Source organism: Hippichthys cyanospilos, chromosome 9 (genome assembly GCF_059441005.1).
Source record: "Hippichthys cyanospilos isolate Australia breed blue-spotted pipefish chromosome 9, RoL_Hcya_1.0, whole genome shotgun sequence".
Classification (NCBI taxonomy): domain Eukaryota; kingdom Metazoa; phylum Chordata; class Actinopteri; order Syngnathiformes; family Syngnathidae; genus Hippichthys; species Hippichthys cyanospilos.
In genome coordinates, this window is record NC_142377.1 from 18141015 (window position 1) to 18157510 (window position 16496).

A 16496-nucleotide genomic window follows, 5' to 3' on the forward strand; every position below is an offset into this window, starting at 1 on the left:
AAATTAGTTTTTCTCGCGGTCCCGTTGTAAATGCTTGCTCATACGTCTTATCGGGTCACCGTTTGTGCATCCTTAGTTTAAAGGTCCATCAATGATTGGCAAAATCTGGATTATCTATTGTTTAACCATATATTGCCTATTTTTGCACAGCTTCCTAATATTATAACAATTGCTGATTGACTTGTTGGTTGGTAGTCTGTTTTACATTCCTTGCACGAAGCAGCGCAGTTAATATAAGTGTCTTAATGAAATTTTAAGTAAAGCGTTACAAGACTCATAAATGTTTTTTATTCGCACTCAAAAAGGTCAAGTATTTGAAATGAATAGAAATGCCATTAACCTGTTTCAGAACCAGTCCTTTTTTTCATGGAGGATAAAGAATATGTGCCTGTTCAGTTACAGTTTAAATGGTGTGTTTAATGCAACACACACACAATGCATAGACAAGGGAGATTTATTCAATTTCCTGCATTCTGTGGGTACAAATCTTTTGTATTTTCCTACATCTTGTTCAATAACCCATGATGCATTGCATCCGTACATTTGTAGCTCAAAACAGCTTTACAAAAAAGGATATACAATATATACTTATATATACATATATACTTATATTTATATATAATATACAAGTGTTTTTTTATGCATTTTGGACGTGTTTGGATGGGTAAAACAAGCATAAACAACATATCTCAATGCTGTACATCAAAGTGGTCCAACGATGGCTGTTTGACTTTGAATGAAGCCCTTCACACACAGTTTGCATATTTTCAACAAGTTGTAGAAATACAGTGATTGCTTTCTGTTTGTTTTTTTGACTGCACAATATGGTTAAACTGTTTGAAGCAGAAAAATGACTAAATACACACAATAATCATGACTACATACAACTTAACTTGATGACTGTGACTCAAGGAAAGATTCCCTTAACCCTCCCTAAGGTGTCCTCTTCCCCTTTTCTTTCTGAGAATCACATTCATCCATCTTTTTTTCAGTCATATACTAAAGGATGAATGTGCACTCAAGCATTTCTACTTCATGAGTATGGCTTTGGGACCGCGGTCCAAGTGATTTTTTTCCCTTTTATCCCTTTTCTTTAAAACTCATTTGTTTTGTAGTTGGCACTTTTGTCCAACCAGGATATGTATTTTTTAATCAGTACACATGTCAGGGGACTTTGAGATGAATAATACATGGACAAAAGTTTGGAGACACACATCCCAAGGAGTATTCATATGGTTCTGTAATTGCCCATCTTTCATAATTGAAATTGAGCAATAATCACAACCTAAAAGAGATCGTGTCGGAGCTTCCCAATCCTACATTACTCAAACAAACGTGAGAAAATATTTCGCAGAAAAATGGACAGTTTCTTAAATAGCACAATTATGTCATTTTTTAAACAAATACTCATGATTTAATCTAATGAAAAACAACTGCTTCTAGTTTTGAAGTGAGCTGAGTCCACTAACACTGCAGATCATATCAAAACTTGACTGTAAACAATTTTGCTGGCATCTATGTAAAAGGCTAAAGATGAATAGATATTTATTCATCCATTCATCCATTTTCTAGTGCCGCTTATCCTCACAAGGTTAAGCGGCTCTAAGCCAGCCAATTGCAGGGCATACAGAGACGAGCAAACATTCACGCACCCAATCACACCTAAAGACGATTTAGTATGTCCACCACACCTGCCGTGAATGTTTTTTGCAGTAGGAGGAAGCCGGGGTGCCTGGAGAGAACCTATGCGGTCTCGGGGACAACATGCAAACTCCACACAGGAGGCCGTAGCGAGGTGAATTTGATTTTGGGTCCCTGAACCGTAAGGTGGTTGTGCTAACTACTGTACATCCGAGCCGTACCTGTAAAGTTTTGCAGGATTTCTGTGTAAAAAAAAAAAAAAAGTTTAATAACTCATTCAGTGCTCTTTGTTACCACATAAATAAATAAATAAATAAAAAAATACATACATACATAGCTGAATGAATAATAATAGCTGATTTAAATTGAATGTCTGGATCATTAAAAGACGTGAAAATACGTCCTTGGCATTTAATGTGTTGACGCTGCTAAGAGGGGCAATCTGTATTTCTTCCATTTTCCCTACTTGTAGATGTAGTGTCCCAATACATTTGTCCATTTATCAGTTTACTCACAAAGACACAAAAAAAACGAAAAGTTCCAAGAAATGTCAAACAATACGTCCACTGTGCTGTGTTTTTGCACTTTGTCGACATTACTTTTGGTGTTACTCACTTCACATTATATAGCTCAAAAAATTACAGAAATACATCATTTTCAATACAACTGAGTAGTAGTAATAATAATAATCATAGTTATCATCATCATCATGTGTGTATACTAATTTATCATCATTCATGTAAACATATTGAATTAACCAGGTCATGCAAACAGTAGACCGACTTCCACTAGAGGTTGCACAGCACAGAGCAGGCGAAACGCCCACACTGAGATCCCAGATAAGAAAGATCCAACAAGCAGTTTCCACGTCATACGATGAAAATTTGTGGTGCTTTTTTTGGAGGGAAGGCTCACCGATGATGTAACGGTTCAAGCGACACAGTGAATAATTGGCCAGAGTGTGTTTTTGTATACAAAACGGATGAATTGATGTTTTGGGGCTTTGCCATCTCAGACCTACTTCTTATTAATGAGGGGATCTCAGTGTAAGCCTCCATTAACAGAACAGCCATACAAAATAGTTGAAAAAAAAAAATCTCGATCATTAGTTTTCATGTTTTCCCTCTGCCCACCGCACCGGACATGCAGACACTTTCAGGTCAGAACCGCTTGTCACCAACCCAGATAGACCCCTAGAAACGAGATCCTAACAATCTTTTTAACTTTGACTATTGAATCCAAACAATTTTTTTGTCTCTTCCTGCGAGAATATCTGATAGGTGTTCAACTAAGCAGAGCCATATTTCACATTCACAAGTACATTTATGATGAAACTGAGATGAGATCATCATTATTTCACTACACTGTACTCAGGGGTGAAGAAAGATTTTTTTTTTCTTTTTCTGTGGCATGGCCAAGGTGACACAACACCTAAGTGAGGAGTGGCTGTGCATGCATTATTCTTTATCATACACAGGATATAATAAAGTATAATAATATATTCTATAATAATTATTCTAAATTAATACTTCATTTATTCGACTACCCGAAAGTATATTAGGCAGTGGGTAACAACAGATCATAAGATTAAGTAATATACATATAATTAAATAGCAAATAAATTATTAAATATTTTAATTTTTAAAAAAATCACCAAAAAATTTTCAATTCTGAGAGGCTAAAATTGAGATGTGCTGGTACGCCTATTCCAATTTTGGTGATGGATGCACGAATGGACCTATACATTTCCCAGGGTTCTCCATTTTTCAGCCTTTCTGTGATTCTTCCTCTTCTGACTCTGATTCTGACTCTTTTTTTCCCACTGACGGCATTCTCTGAAAATCCAAGCTCAGTTGTCACTTCCCTGTCGCGGTCTGTTTTGGGATATGCCATATGTGTGGCCATACATGGCGACAAACCTGATTGATGTCCAAGCATGCATTTACTCATTAGCACCTTCCTGTGAAGACATGAATTTTGGAATGGGAATGAAAGAAGGCAAGGCATGCAAAAGGCCGTGAATTCAACTAGTTAGATGTGACAACTAGCGTGAGGACTGTCTCAGGACAATGGTTCAAACACTACTCTGCATTCCTGGCCAGACTGGGTGGGCAGTAGGGGTCTCAAGGTCATTTACGAAGAAAAAAAAAGTACAAGTAAACAAAAAATATTGAGGTTGTGCTCAGATGCGACTGGCTGGCCTGCAACAGTAAGTGCAGCTCCTGAGGCTGTCTCGGTCGGCACTGCCCTCTGCGCTTCCACGGCGGTCATCGCTGTAGTGGGACACTGGACATGACAGATGCCAGATATGCACGCACGTATTTATTGCAGCAGTTACCAGATAACGGCAGTAGATGTCAGTATCGAACATCAAATCAGTTCCTGTTGCCTCTGCCTTATTGATCAACAAATCAAATGATGACGGGAGACCACAAGCTGTGACTTCAAACTTGAACTCTAATATTTGCTCCATTAAGTGGTATTAATGTATTTCTAGCAGTATACTATATGTTCACATGTGTACCTATCAAAACACATTAACACGTAGTTCTCAAGCGTTTCTTTAAGCCAATTTACCCCCTGAGCAGTGCAAAGCATGTTTGGATTGAAAAAACAAACAAACAAACAACAGACTGTAAAAAGAATTCTGTTTCATCTCTGTCTGATTTTGAACTACAGTTGTACTTCATTTGTAGAGGTATCTCTAAGCGTATTATTCAGGAAAGCAAAACGATAGACTGCATAACATCTATTTTCTGTCTCTAAGAATGACAATGCGCATCCTTATGAAACTTAAAGGGACAATGTGTAAGATTTAGACCGTTTTTCATTAAAAATGAATAAATTAAATGATTATACATTTCAAAAACTTGCAAATAAATGTATTCATAACGACCAACAGAATGTTTTAAATATAATGGTAGGTCTAGTTATCAGTAAACTATTTTACATGGTGGGTGGCACTCCTCCTGCTGTCCATATTGAAAAACACATTGTCCCTTTAACAAAATAAAGCCATACAAGGAGCAGTGTTGTGAGTAAAGCATTACAAAAGTAATGTAATTAGTGTATTGCATTTCTTTTTGCTGTGACGCAGTTGCGTAATATATTACGCACAAAAAAATCCTAATATTGTTCTTGTTACAAATCAGAGTAACGCAATGCATTACTATGTATGTTTAGCATGAAGGTGCTGTTCGTTTGTACTGTTCTCAAAAATGTACTGTAAATATGTATTTTTATCTATTCATTTATATTTAAATGTGTTCACTTGTATTATTTCCTGAGGGAAACAAGCATTTTAACATAGAAAAAATTGGAAGCCCACTTGCCTGTTGTGTTTGACTGAGGAACTGCTGTTTTACTTATTAATCCAGTGAGGACGATTAAGTAGGGTAAACAGAATCAAGTAGATAATTATAAAATAGATTACCATGTTAATGACCCTTGATCCGTCACATCCCATCAGCTTTGAATTATTGAGTTGTATGGGGTTTAGAGAGACAATATTGCGAGTTGACAGCTTGTAGCTTTGCGTTCATTAATTTTGTGTTTTACGCAGTAAGCAATGGCTTTTCTGTCACATTAAATGGAGCGCTCTGTAATTACAAAGAGGGAGTCTGGCCTTCCTTTTTAATGCCACTTGAAGATCAGCCCATCTTCTAATTCTCACAATAGTAAACCATGTGTCCAGGCACAAATATGAAGTGTTTTGTAAACTCACAACTTTCATTCTCGCCATTCCCCAACTCATCTTCTTCCTCTTGAGGTAGCAGGAGTCCATGGCAGGGGCTGGTGGGAGTAATCTGACTGGGTCCCTCCACACTGGTACCCAGCTGTAACCTACGCATGTGGCGCACAACGGCCGTGGCGTTGAACGCTTGCTGTATTGCACAGAGAAAGAAGGTAAGTTAAGGAAATACATCCAAACAGCTCTCTGGTCTAGGGCTGGGAAAAAAGTCGACCAAATCAGGTTGTTGACTTTAAAAATAGGTCAAGTAGAAATATCTGCCTCAAAACTCCACAGGAACCAAGTTTATGCTGTCGTTTTCTACACATACCTCTTTTTGCAGACGTACACAATGAATATTCATGTCCACTCACTTTGACTCATGTTCCACCTAAGTAGATTTTTTTCTTTTTTTCAAATTGGGTCCATTACATGATCAGTCAAGGGAATAATTGATAGGATCATAATTTTTAAAAGATATTTGACAGTGATAGTCTTACTCTGGTCAATTTTTCCTTCTTTCAAATCACTAACCTTCCACTTGCTTTTGGCAAAGTTCTTCTTGATCTGAGCACTGACAGATTCATGGATGTTCTTGTCCAGAGCCGTGTCTCCACAGATCCTGAGAAAGTGACATACACCACATATCAAGCAGACTAATTAAGTGTTTTGTTTTGTCTTTCTTTTATTGTGTGAAGTCCGAGGCCTTCACACATACATTACTCTCTGTACTGTACTGGTGTTTTTCTACGCCATTAACTTTATTATTACGGTACAGTTTATATTTTTGGCTTGCTGCCAGGGTGACAATTTCAGGTATTAACAAAATTCAGCTCCCTATCTACTGTTCCAATGAGCGGATGATAATGTGCAGTATGAGAAGTGGTTCTCACCATGGGTGCTGGAGAGCCTGTTCACATGTGTATCTTTTCGAAGAATCTTTTTCCATCATGTGGCAGATAAAATCTTTGGCTACAAAAGAAAATTACATTCATGATAATGATAAGAAGTGGGCATCGTACCCTATTGTGCTGATGTGTCAATGGTCGGTGCCCCCTCCCCCCTCTATCAATGTCGGTCCGCCATTTTGTCAAGCTGAAAGTTGTAATTGTGGGTCCATCCACCGTCATCCAATCATCAGTCTGTCATTCACTCCTGACATCAATACCCACCCCTTAAAAAATAAACATCCATCCCCCTACTAAAAAAATATTTAAGTAAACTTCTGAAAAAATATAATTAAATAATACCCTTTACAGCTTGACTTGAAAGAAAATGCAGAAGCTAAACCTACTAGTGACTAGTACTAAAGACTAGTAACTAGTCTTTACTTCAATTATCCAAATTTAGTGGAAGGGCTTAAAAGTCAAAACAAACTAGAACTCTCACCACTAAACTGCAATGGGCAATCATGTCCAAGCACGCATACCGATGAAATGCCCGCTTAATAAATATAATATTGATGTATTTTCAGCTTACATATGCTGCAGATACCTGAATCAGAGATGTCGTCCCAGTATGGAGAGTCAAATTCATACTCCGCTTTGAGGATTTGCTCAAACAACTTGGCGTCATTCTCGTCATAAAATGGTGGGTAACCGCAAAGTCTAAAAGTGTGTTTGAAGAAAAGAATATACCACCACATTAGGTATAATAAAAGAGCTGCATTGGTTGTACAATTCTTTCTACCCAAAGAAATGCTCACATTCGCGGCCTCAGTGCTTTGCCTTTTTTTTTCATGAAAAAAAAAGCTCTACCGCGGGGAACATTCACTGCATGCCAAACAGTTGCGTTAACTGAAAATGCAAATGTCACAGGTACTCCTTGAGCATTTAACTACTGCAGTACACACATTTACTTAAATCTTAAATTATTAATGCTTATACAGTAGCTGTGCTGTTATCCCTTCCCGTTTCCAACGACGATAGGACATCGAATTAGAGTGTAGTTTGCAGCTGCCCAAACATGATAACAAGCAGAGTTTACAACTGAAATTCCAATTGATTACAAAAGAAATGTAGATAACAGATTTGAATATAGGGCAATATGGAAAACCCTTATCAATACACCTCAGCAATTGTTGTACTCATGTTCCTCTATCGCTGTATGCAAGCATTAAATGAACATTTATGAGCACATTTTTACCTTTGTAAAGGCAGATTTAAATGGAACAAACTGATCAAATTCAAACTCACAAGATATAGGAAATGACACCGATGGACCAGCAATCGACTGCTTTGCTGTACGGCTTCTGGGCGAGCACCTCAGGAGCTGTGCAACACACGTACAGTAAACACAGCAATGATGAGGTTAGATTTCAAAGTCATCTTGACCTTGGCAAGCTGCCGGGTCGTGTTAAACAGAGTCGAGTGTACTTATAGATCGCTTGCACTTGACTCAGTAGTGGATGAGAGAGCCTCTCACAAGGCAATGTGTACAAGAGGATGTCAGCTGAGCCAGCGAGTGCTGAGCATACAAAAATGAGGAGTGGCTCACCCGGGAAATAAATGCCTCACCCACATATCCGGGAGTCCCGCAGGCCGTGGACATAACACTGCCTGCTCCCTCAATTTTCGATAGGCCAAAGTCACTGATCATGATCTTAGAGTCTTCGTCCATGCTGTAATACAACAAATTCTCCGGCTGCAAATAAAGGCGTTGTTAGAGCAAATACACAGAATGCATAGAATCCATTCATTTTATTTTCCTGCCTACCTTCAGGTCTCTGTGCACAATCCCCATATCATGAAGATATTTGACCGCATCCAAAATCTGGTAGATGAGCTGGCTGGCATCTCTCTCTGTGTAGAAGCCCTTCTCCACAATTCTGTCAAACAGCTCGCCACCCGACACACTACATGATGAAAGTAAAACTGATTATAATAAGAAGTGAGTGGCGGGCTTTGGCTGTATTGATGCTGAAGGCAAAAATGACAAGCTGACAAGTTGAACGCATTCCATTTCAATGTAGCATGTAATTGGTTAAGAATAAACAAACAACTGCAGAACCACATTGCCAACATCATAGAAACATCTGCACTTTCAAGTAATGTTAGCAATATTGTACAGGGATGTTTCAGTTTCATCTAATAAAATTTTAATTAAGGCTCTTCACTAGGTTATGGACATTCATGTGTTTTTTGTGTAGTCAACCAGGATGTGGACATATTCATTTGTAGTCAAAGAGCTAATTGTGTACATATTTAACAAAACGTACTTTTTCCAATACCTTATGTGTTCTATAGTCAGTGATGATGAGTTCTTCATTTTTGAATAATAATGAAATGAGAATGAACGTGAGCTCGGTGTTAAGGACTATTATACTTTTGTACCAAATCTAACCAAAAGAGTAAACAGGTGAAAATGTGCCAAAATAAATCAATTAAATAATTAAATTACATTTAAAAAAAGGGAGGGGGGGGTGGAAAATGACAGGTCGCACAGTAAGACAAAAAACAACGCTAAAAAACAATTGGTATATATTTTCCATGCAAAAATAATGGCACAGTTTCTCAAGGTGCTGTTCTCAAGCCCCTTTTCCTAAAAATGGTGTTAAATGTCTCATGAACAGAGCCATGAGGAACTCCATTTATAATTGTTGTTAAAGAATAATGGCATCATTACATTTTTTAAACGTGTTACATTTTTCTGTGAAACCGAGACAATCGGTGGATCACTTAGATTTCGCACAAATTTCCATTCTTGATTTTTAACGACAAAACGTTTATCTCGCTTATACTGAAAGTCAAGTAAATGAGGCACTTTAGTACCAGTTTGAAAGAAGAACTCACAGCTGCATGACGAGGTATAGATGAGATGTGCTTTCAAAGATGTCCTCCAGTGAGACGATGTTGGGATGCTGGATTCTGAAAATAACGATAAAGCATATTTATTTTATTGTGTAGCATATTCTTCATGTGATTTCTGTAAAGCAGTCACCAGATGGCAATATTGTTGCATTTTAGGAAAGCCTAAAATAATGCACGGACACGAGCACCGGCTTGATGAATGTGCTACTCGGAGCAGATTTTTAAATGACGGGAGGTGTAAAATATGCAGCGCGAAGCATTCAGAGGGGCATCGCTTGTCATCATGTGAGAATGTCACTTTAACACTGTGGCAGATGATGGAGGATATTGCTGGGTGAGGAACTGCGCTTTTTTTCCAGTTCCCCCGAGTAATGCTCTTTTATTGGCTTGTAGTGACTTCACATTTCAGGCTATACCAACCACCCTCACTTCTACCCCACCCCTTATGTCTCCTTCTCAATACATTGCTGCAGGGAACTCCACACCATCTCCGCCTCTGTGTGCTGTTGCCCTAGCAACAGGGACACTAAAAATAGGTCTATCTTCTTTACTCCTGACATTTCCGGTGCACAATCCTACTATTTCTACTGACACTGTGCCTTTAGTGGCCCATTCACTTGACCTCCCATATATTATCTGCCTGGGGTTAAACTCTTCCTTTGGACAACACAAGAGACACCGGGGGGATGGTCGACTCACCTGTGCAGTACTGCGATCTCATTCTCTATGTTGTTCTCTTTGCCTTCCAGTGCTTTCTTGGGGATGCACTTGATAGCCACCAGTCTCTGTGTTCTCTTCTCCTCAGCCAAAAGCACCTCAGAGAAAGCTCCCCTGGGCAAAAACGGGCATATGAAAGATCAGTTTTTGTTCACAAACACTTGACATTTACCACAAATGTTCATTGCTTTTAGAACTTTTCATGGTTCAGCGCATGAAGGTCTACATGTAATGTCATAGTTATAGTGACAGGTGTGGTATAATAAACTTTTTAAGATGTTTTCAGTAGGAGTGTGCCCCCCCCCCCCCCCCCCCCCCCCCCCACACACACACACACACACGATTCTTTGGTCCATATTTATATGTACCGCCAATCTTGGTGGACATAACAAAGCTAATAGCTCGTCAACAACATAAAACAAATCTATTTTTACTTGACTTGAAAAGTCACGATGAAGAGAAAAAAAAGCACATCAAGTCACTTATCTGTAATTGATTTGTCAGTATGTCATAAACGGCAGCGCAATTCACATCTTACCAGAGACAAGTCATATCAAGTGACATGCTGGTGCACTTCAGCAAGATACCGTGAGCCGAATTGGATTAACTTTGAGTCGACTAATTTGATGAGTGAACAAATAACCAGTGCTCTTTGCTGATAAGCATCTTGATATCCTTTTTTTTTGTATGTGGCCTATGTGATAGTGATTGGATGAATAATTCAAAGTGGTTACATTACTGAGACAGGGGGCTAAGAAAAGTTCAAAAGATGAAGCCGCAACACTCACGCAGAGACATTTACAGGAACAGCAGCTGTTTTTCACTTTAGTTTTAATGAAAAAAGATGCTATCTTTAACCTGTTTAATAATAGATACTGCAAATGTAGCACGACTGTTTTCCAAAGAGAGACTAGACTGCATTATGGATTATAGTGAGGAGGAGAATGGCATGTATATACAGAGGGGAGTAGGGGGGCACAGGAGGAGGCCATGAACATTGTTCACAACCGCAGGGGTGCTGTCAGACGAGAAAGGGGACCGAGCGGCCATCGGAGGTATGCTCAGGTAACAGCAAAAAACAACAACAAAAGAACATTTTTCTTTCGTCCTCCCAAATAAGATTTTGGGATCTTCTCGAAAGCTCCTGCATAGAAAACCTAATATTTGTCGGTGACTTTTGCAAATGGGAGCCTGGAGAGCATGTGCGGTCATACATTGCTACTGTTGCTGTGAGACACAGGTAATTAAGCATCCGCTCACTCATTCTTCCTTGGAGACGTCACTCTCTGCGGGTTTGCTGCTGAGCACTGCATACTGTTATTTGGCATGGCTGAGATTTAGCTAAGAGCCTACTGTAATGCTTTTCAATGCATGGCTAAAGAGAGGCATAAATAATGTTGATTAGCTCGCTGTGTGCAATATACTCAATCAATATCATCCTGACTGGCATTATTGTGCATTGATCATAGCACCTTTTTTCTCTACCGAACGGGTCTCATAAATGCTTACGGAGACTGTATATAAAGCATATGAAATACATTCTGCATCCATCTTGTCAAGGTTTTGTGTTGCATAAGCACACCGAGCACACTAGCAATGTGTTTTGCTGACATTGAAAAAAAAACATTTTTACATTTTAATATTAATGAAAAAGTTTTCCATGACAGCAGATGATTTTCCATATTCAGGCAAATGATTCCACTAGCATAATTTTCTGATAGACAGTAAAAACAATGGCATTATACCAGCTAACAGATCTGGACTAGAGTAGCTGCCTCGACTAGTGGTTCTCAACCTTTTTTTCAGCGATGTACCCCCTGTGAAATATTTTTTCAGCCAATTACCCCTTAACCAGTCCAAAGCATTTTTGACATTTAAAAACAAAAAAAAAACAAAAACAACATCCCATCTGTGTGATCTTGTCAAAAATGACACAAATTGACAAGGTCAATATCCAGACAAGGTCAAGCGACAATATCCAGACTTTACTAATTGACATGCAGACAACCTGTGTCTTTATTTTAAGTGGCTGACTATCCCGTTTAACCAGCCACATGTTTATACTGAGTGACTCTTTCAGTTACATTATACTAATTCTGTAGCGCATATACATGGATGGCTCAAAGGGTCCCAAGCCAAAGTCCGACTCGAGAAATGCAGCAACACTTACGATTATGCATTATGTCTTTTGACTGTAACTTGCCTGTGTGACGAAGAACACGCGACACGAGAGTCTTCCTGTCTCATCCGCTTGAATGAGGACACTCAGTCCTGACACCCGACTGAGCCTCAAACTGTGAGGATTAGCCACAATTGAATATAATATTTCAACATAAATCAATTAACCTCTCGCTCTGAATTCCTGTAAAAGCTTCTCCGTAATCGTCTCTCCGAGCTCATAAGGAGCTTTTCATCGACACGTTCATGGCAGGTCCGGCGACACTGACGATTTGACTACAAATACAATCTGTATTATATAACCCAGAATATTGTTGCTGTAAATTAAACAGCGATAACGTTTTTGTGGAACTGAAGCGGTAATGCAAAATCATTTGTCATTAAATAACAAAGTAGAATGTCACTCAGCAGACACAAAATTTTCTGAATGGAAGGACGATGTCATTTTAATTATGGATTGCGAGAAAGATAAGAAGGCCCATTCGTTAAAAGTTTTGATGGATGACCTCTGACAGAGAGGGACAGTCTGACCTTCTCTGTAGAGTGTTCAGTTCCTACTTTGATGGCTGAAAGGGTTTTCCAACTTACTTTAACCACATAGGTAACATGAATGAATTAATTGAAAAACAAAATATGCTAAAATATAATTATGATAGGGATGGCTCTGTGGGAGAGTGGTTAACACGTCTGCCGTTCAGGGACCCGAGTTCAAATCCACCTCGCTTCAGCCTTCCTGTGTGGAGTTCCCGCCTTCCCCAAGCCCGTTTGGATTTTCTCTGGGCAGTCCAGCTTACTCCCCTACTTCAAAAACATGCATGACAGGTGTATTGGACATATTAAATTGTCCTTAGGTGTGATTGGGTGCATGAATGGTGAATCGTCTCTGTGTGCCTTGCGATTGGCTGGCAACCAGCTGAAATAGGCACCAGCAAGCCTGCGACCCTTGTGAGGATAAGCGGATCTAGAAGATGGATGGATGGATGGATGGATGGATGGATGGATGGATGGATGGATGGATGGATGGATGGATGGATGGATGGATGGATGGATGGATAACTATGCTTGCAAGCTCAGTAAAATGCAAGTCTTTGATAATATATGATACAACCCTGTCAGCAAAAGTGACAATTCAAGAGTTTGAAATTACACTATTCTGCTGACTATTGTGCTGATTCCGCTGGTTAAATAGCACAAACTAACAGATGAGCAAAAAAAAAAACCAAACATAGACCAACATGGTCTCTCCTAGCATAAACCAACATGTTTTGTTGTGATAACGATTCAAAACAAACACAGTGATACGAGATTTAGCTGTTCTTCTGCACACAAATGGAGTACATCTTCAACACGACTGAAGTCAGGTCAAAATAAAAATGATATGAGTTAAAACTATTCTTTACTCACATTTCTTTAATGAAGGTGATTTAAGCATTTTTTTTTTAATGTTTTTACTTACCAGTCTTTGATTAATTTCAGAAAGTAACAACTTATTTCTTTTCAATGTCTGTAATGATTTGTTCAAAAGGTGTCAATGTATGTTCCATCTATTCATCCATCCATCCATTCATCTTTCTGGTGCCTATCCCAGCTGACCTTGGACAGTAGGTGGTGGACACCCTGAACTGGTTGTCAGCCAATTGCAAGGCACACAGAGACGAACAAGCATTCACACACTCAATGACACCTAAGGACAATTTAGCAATTCCAATACACCTGCCATGCATATTTTTGAAGTGTGGGAGGAAGTGTCCAGAGGGAACTCACATGGACTGAAGCCAGCTGGAATTGAACTCCTTAACTGTGAGGCAGACGTGCTCACCACTGTTGCACCGAGCCACTCTCAATCTATGTTATTTTGGTTAATTTAATAAGCTAGTTTTGTTGTTTTCACTTTGAATGTTTTCAGTTCTGTTTGTTAAAAAAAAAAGAAAAAAACTTTGCCTTGTTTTACCATGCCATAAGACCATCATGGTCCTTTGCTCCAAAGTGTTTGTCAGCATTGACTGAGAATCCTATTACGAGTCAATATCAAAACTGAAACACTTCACAATTTGCAGCCTTTACTGTGACAAGGACACTTCAACTTACGTCCCCAGCACTTCTTTGAAGTCATAATGCTCTTTAATGTCAGACGTCTTCTTCTTCCACCCATTGCCGTCCTCTCCTAGAGGCATCCTGTCGCACTGGTGGGATTCGCCACACTACAGCTGCGAGGAGACGAGACAAGCAGCATGCACAATTCATTTGTTAGCCCTCGCCAAAACAAAGCACATTCTGAAAAGCTGAATTCTTGTCTCAAACAATGCCAAATGCCACGTCGGGATATGTTTTTTTTTTTTTACTTGAATAAAGCTGTGGTATACAATGTTCGTAATTTTATTGAGATTTCAGCGAGTATACTGCCAGCACATTGTGTAAAAATAGATCCACTATTTCACTTAGCCTGATGTGATTAATGCTTAGTGCAGCACTGAATGACAATGAAATACCATCCATCTGTTTTCTATTGTGTTTGTCCTCATTATAGTAAGATAGAGCCTATACACACAAAAAAAGAGATGTGTCATAAATAACCCAAATTGGGTCAAAAAAGGACCAACTTTTGGAGTTAAATTAACCCCCCACCCACACACACACACACACACACACAAAAACAACAACAACAACAACAACAACAACAACGGGCAAAATAAATAAACAACCCCATTTTGGAGGGATTGTACTGCTACAGAATAACATATTTTGTGATTGTTTTTTTTTTTTAATTATTAATTTTAGGCAATATTTATGTTTAAAAAAAAATCCATACTCCCAAACTCCACTCCAACACTAAACAAACCCCAAAATTGGGTTGCTTGAATACAAAATCAACAGAAAGTTGTTGTCAAACTAACCCAGGTAGCGAGTCGGCCCAATTTTGACCAAAAGTGGGTTATTATTGACCCACTAGTTTTAAGTGTGCAAAAAAGCAAGGCTTTTGTTGACCCAATTGTTTTTAAAGTGTTCGCTAAAAAAAATAAAATACCTAAAGTAAATTCAGAAAATTGTGACAAATTAACCTAAGCAGTGGATCAGTCCCTTTTGGACACAATTTTTTTTATGTTTGACCCAAATTGGGTTGTTCCTTACACAACTGTTTCCAGAGTGTATCCCAGCTGACGTTGGCTAAAAACTTGGAGTACACCAGACATTCACTTTAAGTCGTCACTTAACCTAATATTCTTTGGGACTGTTGGAGTACATCAAGAACGTGGAACATACAAATTCTTTACACATTTTCACCAAGATACCTACCTACTTGTTTTTATTCTTATGTTTGTTAGGTATTTCCTGATTTTTTTTATTTTTTTTTTTGGGGGGGGGGTGTATTTTTTTTTCACTGAAAATTTAGACTATATGTTATGACCAATGCTCAAATAGCTAATCACTTAGATTCTTAAAGCGACTTCCAAGGGATTCAAGAATGCTCAACAAATTTTCTAGCCTTCTGGAACTCACTGTAACTCCTATTTAAAAAATGTACAACCTCATCTATTGCTGACAGGCAGCCTGAATATAATGACAAAAAAGAGGACGAACGTAACAGCTTGAAAGTAGGGCGAATAGAGCCAGTCATTAAAAGGAAGCATAGAAATTAGAGGCAAAAAAAAGAATAACAACACATGCATAGTCAATAGATGAGATGATGACCACAATTGGCGCTTTTAGAGATCACCCAAGTCAGTGCATATTTTAAAATTAACTGGCATTTTTGAAGATCTGTTTTTAGAATGAATTTTAAATTGAGAGACATTTTCCGCCCAGATTCAAAATATGCTTGTGAGCGTACAGAACGCACTGTGGGTGTAATGCACCACTCAAGGATGTGACACGCAAAGCAAGACCGCATCATTAGGTTTATTCACACGGGTGTCATGCACGGAGACTTTCTATTTTGCAGTCATGAAAAACGTGAAAATCAATGCGTGGACAATTCAAACGTACCTAAATGGCGGTCTGTGCCCGGGGTTGTGCGCTCCTTGCCTCCGGGAGAGATGAGCTGCTGCTGGCTGGCTTGTGCACAGCGCTGCCGATCCGCTTGTGCTCCTCCTGACGTCAAAGCCACGCACGTCTGTGGTCGTAGTGCAGCATGAAATCAGTGGATTGGGGGGAAGGGGGGGGGGGGGGGGGTGCAATGCGGTGTCTATTAAAATTTTGCTTTATGATTGCCAATGCAGAATCGAGGGCTTTGGTTTGTACTTAAACTAGATGATAATATAATACAAAAATCATTAAGTCAGCCAATAATATTATTTTAAGTTACAAAAAGTTTATTTCTAGACGTTTTGGATCATTTTTGTCATGGGATTTTTGCTTGGATTGAACACAATTGCAATACTGTTCCGTATCGGTAGATGGCGAGACTGCGCATATGTGGCACT

General features: G+C 38.9%; 1 protein-coding gene across 1 annotated transcript; it reads right to left on the reverse strand.

The window, feature by feature from the left end:
* Nucleotides 1–436: 436 nt before the first annotated feature.
* camk1a (calcium/calmodulin-dependent protein kinase Ia) lies at nt 437–16170 on the reverse strand. The gene is made up of 12 exons (XM_088424017.1): nt 16060–16170; nt 14164–14282; nt 9880–10011; nt 9163–9237; nt 8087–8225; nt 7888–8014; nt 7567–7642; nt 6866–6978; nt 6265–6343; nt 5906–5993; nt 5366–5525; nt 437–3927 (listed from the first exon to the last, which is right to left on the reverse strand). Exons 2-12 carry the CDS (start codon nt 14247–14249, stop codon nt 3824–3826), a joined length of 1179 nt encoding a protein of 392 aa, XP_088280143.1. The 5' UTR covers nt 14250–14282; nt 16060–16170; the 3' UTR covers nt 437–3823.
* Between the last annotated feature and the right edge of the window lie 326 nt (nt 16171–16496).

Bases quoted from the DNA above. Each gene is read 5' to 3' on its own strand.
- camk1a (XM_088424017.1), bottom strand. From the start codon at position 14,249: ATGCCTCTAGGAGAGGACGGCAATGGGTGGAAGAAGAAGACGTCTGAC. The intron at 8,015-8,086 runs GTAGGCAGGAAA...CTTTATTTGCAG, and splicing joins TTGTGCACAGAGACCTGAAG to CCGGAGAATTTGTTGTATTA. The intron at 3,928-5,365 runs GTGAGTTTACAA...TGTCATGTCCAG, and splicing joins GAATGGCGAGAATGAAAGTT to TGTCCCACTACAGCGATGAC.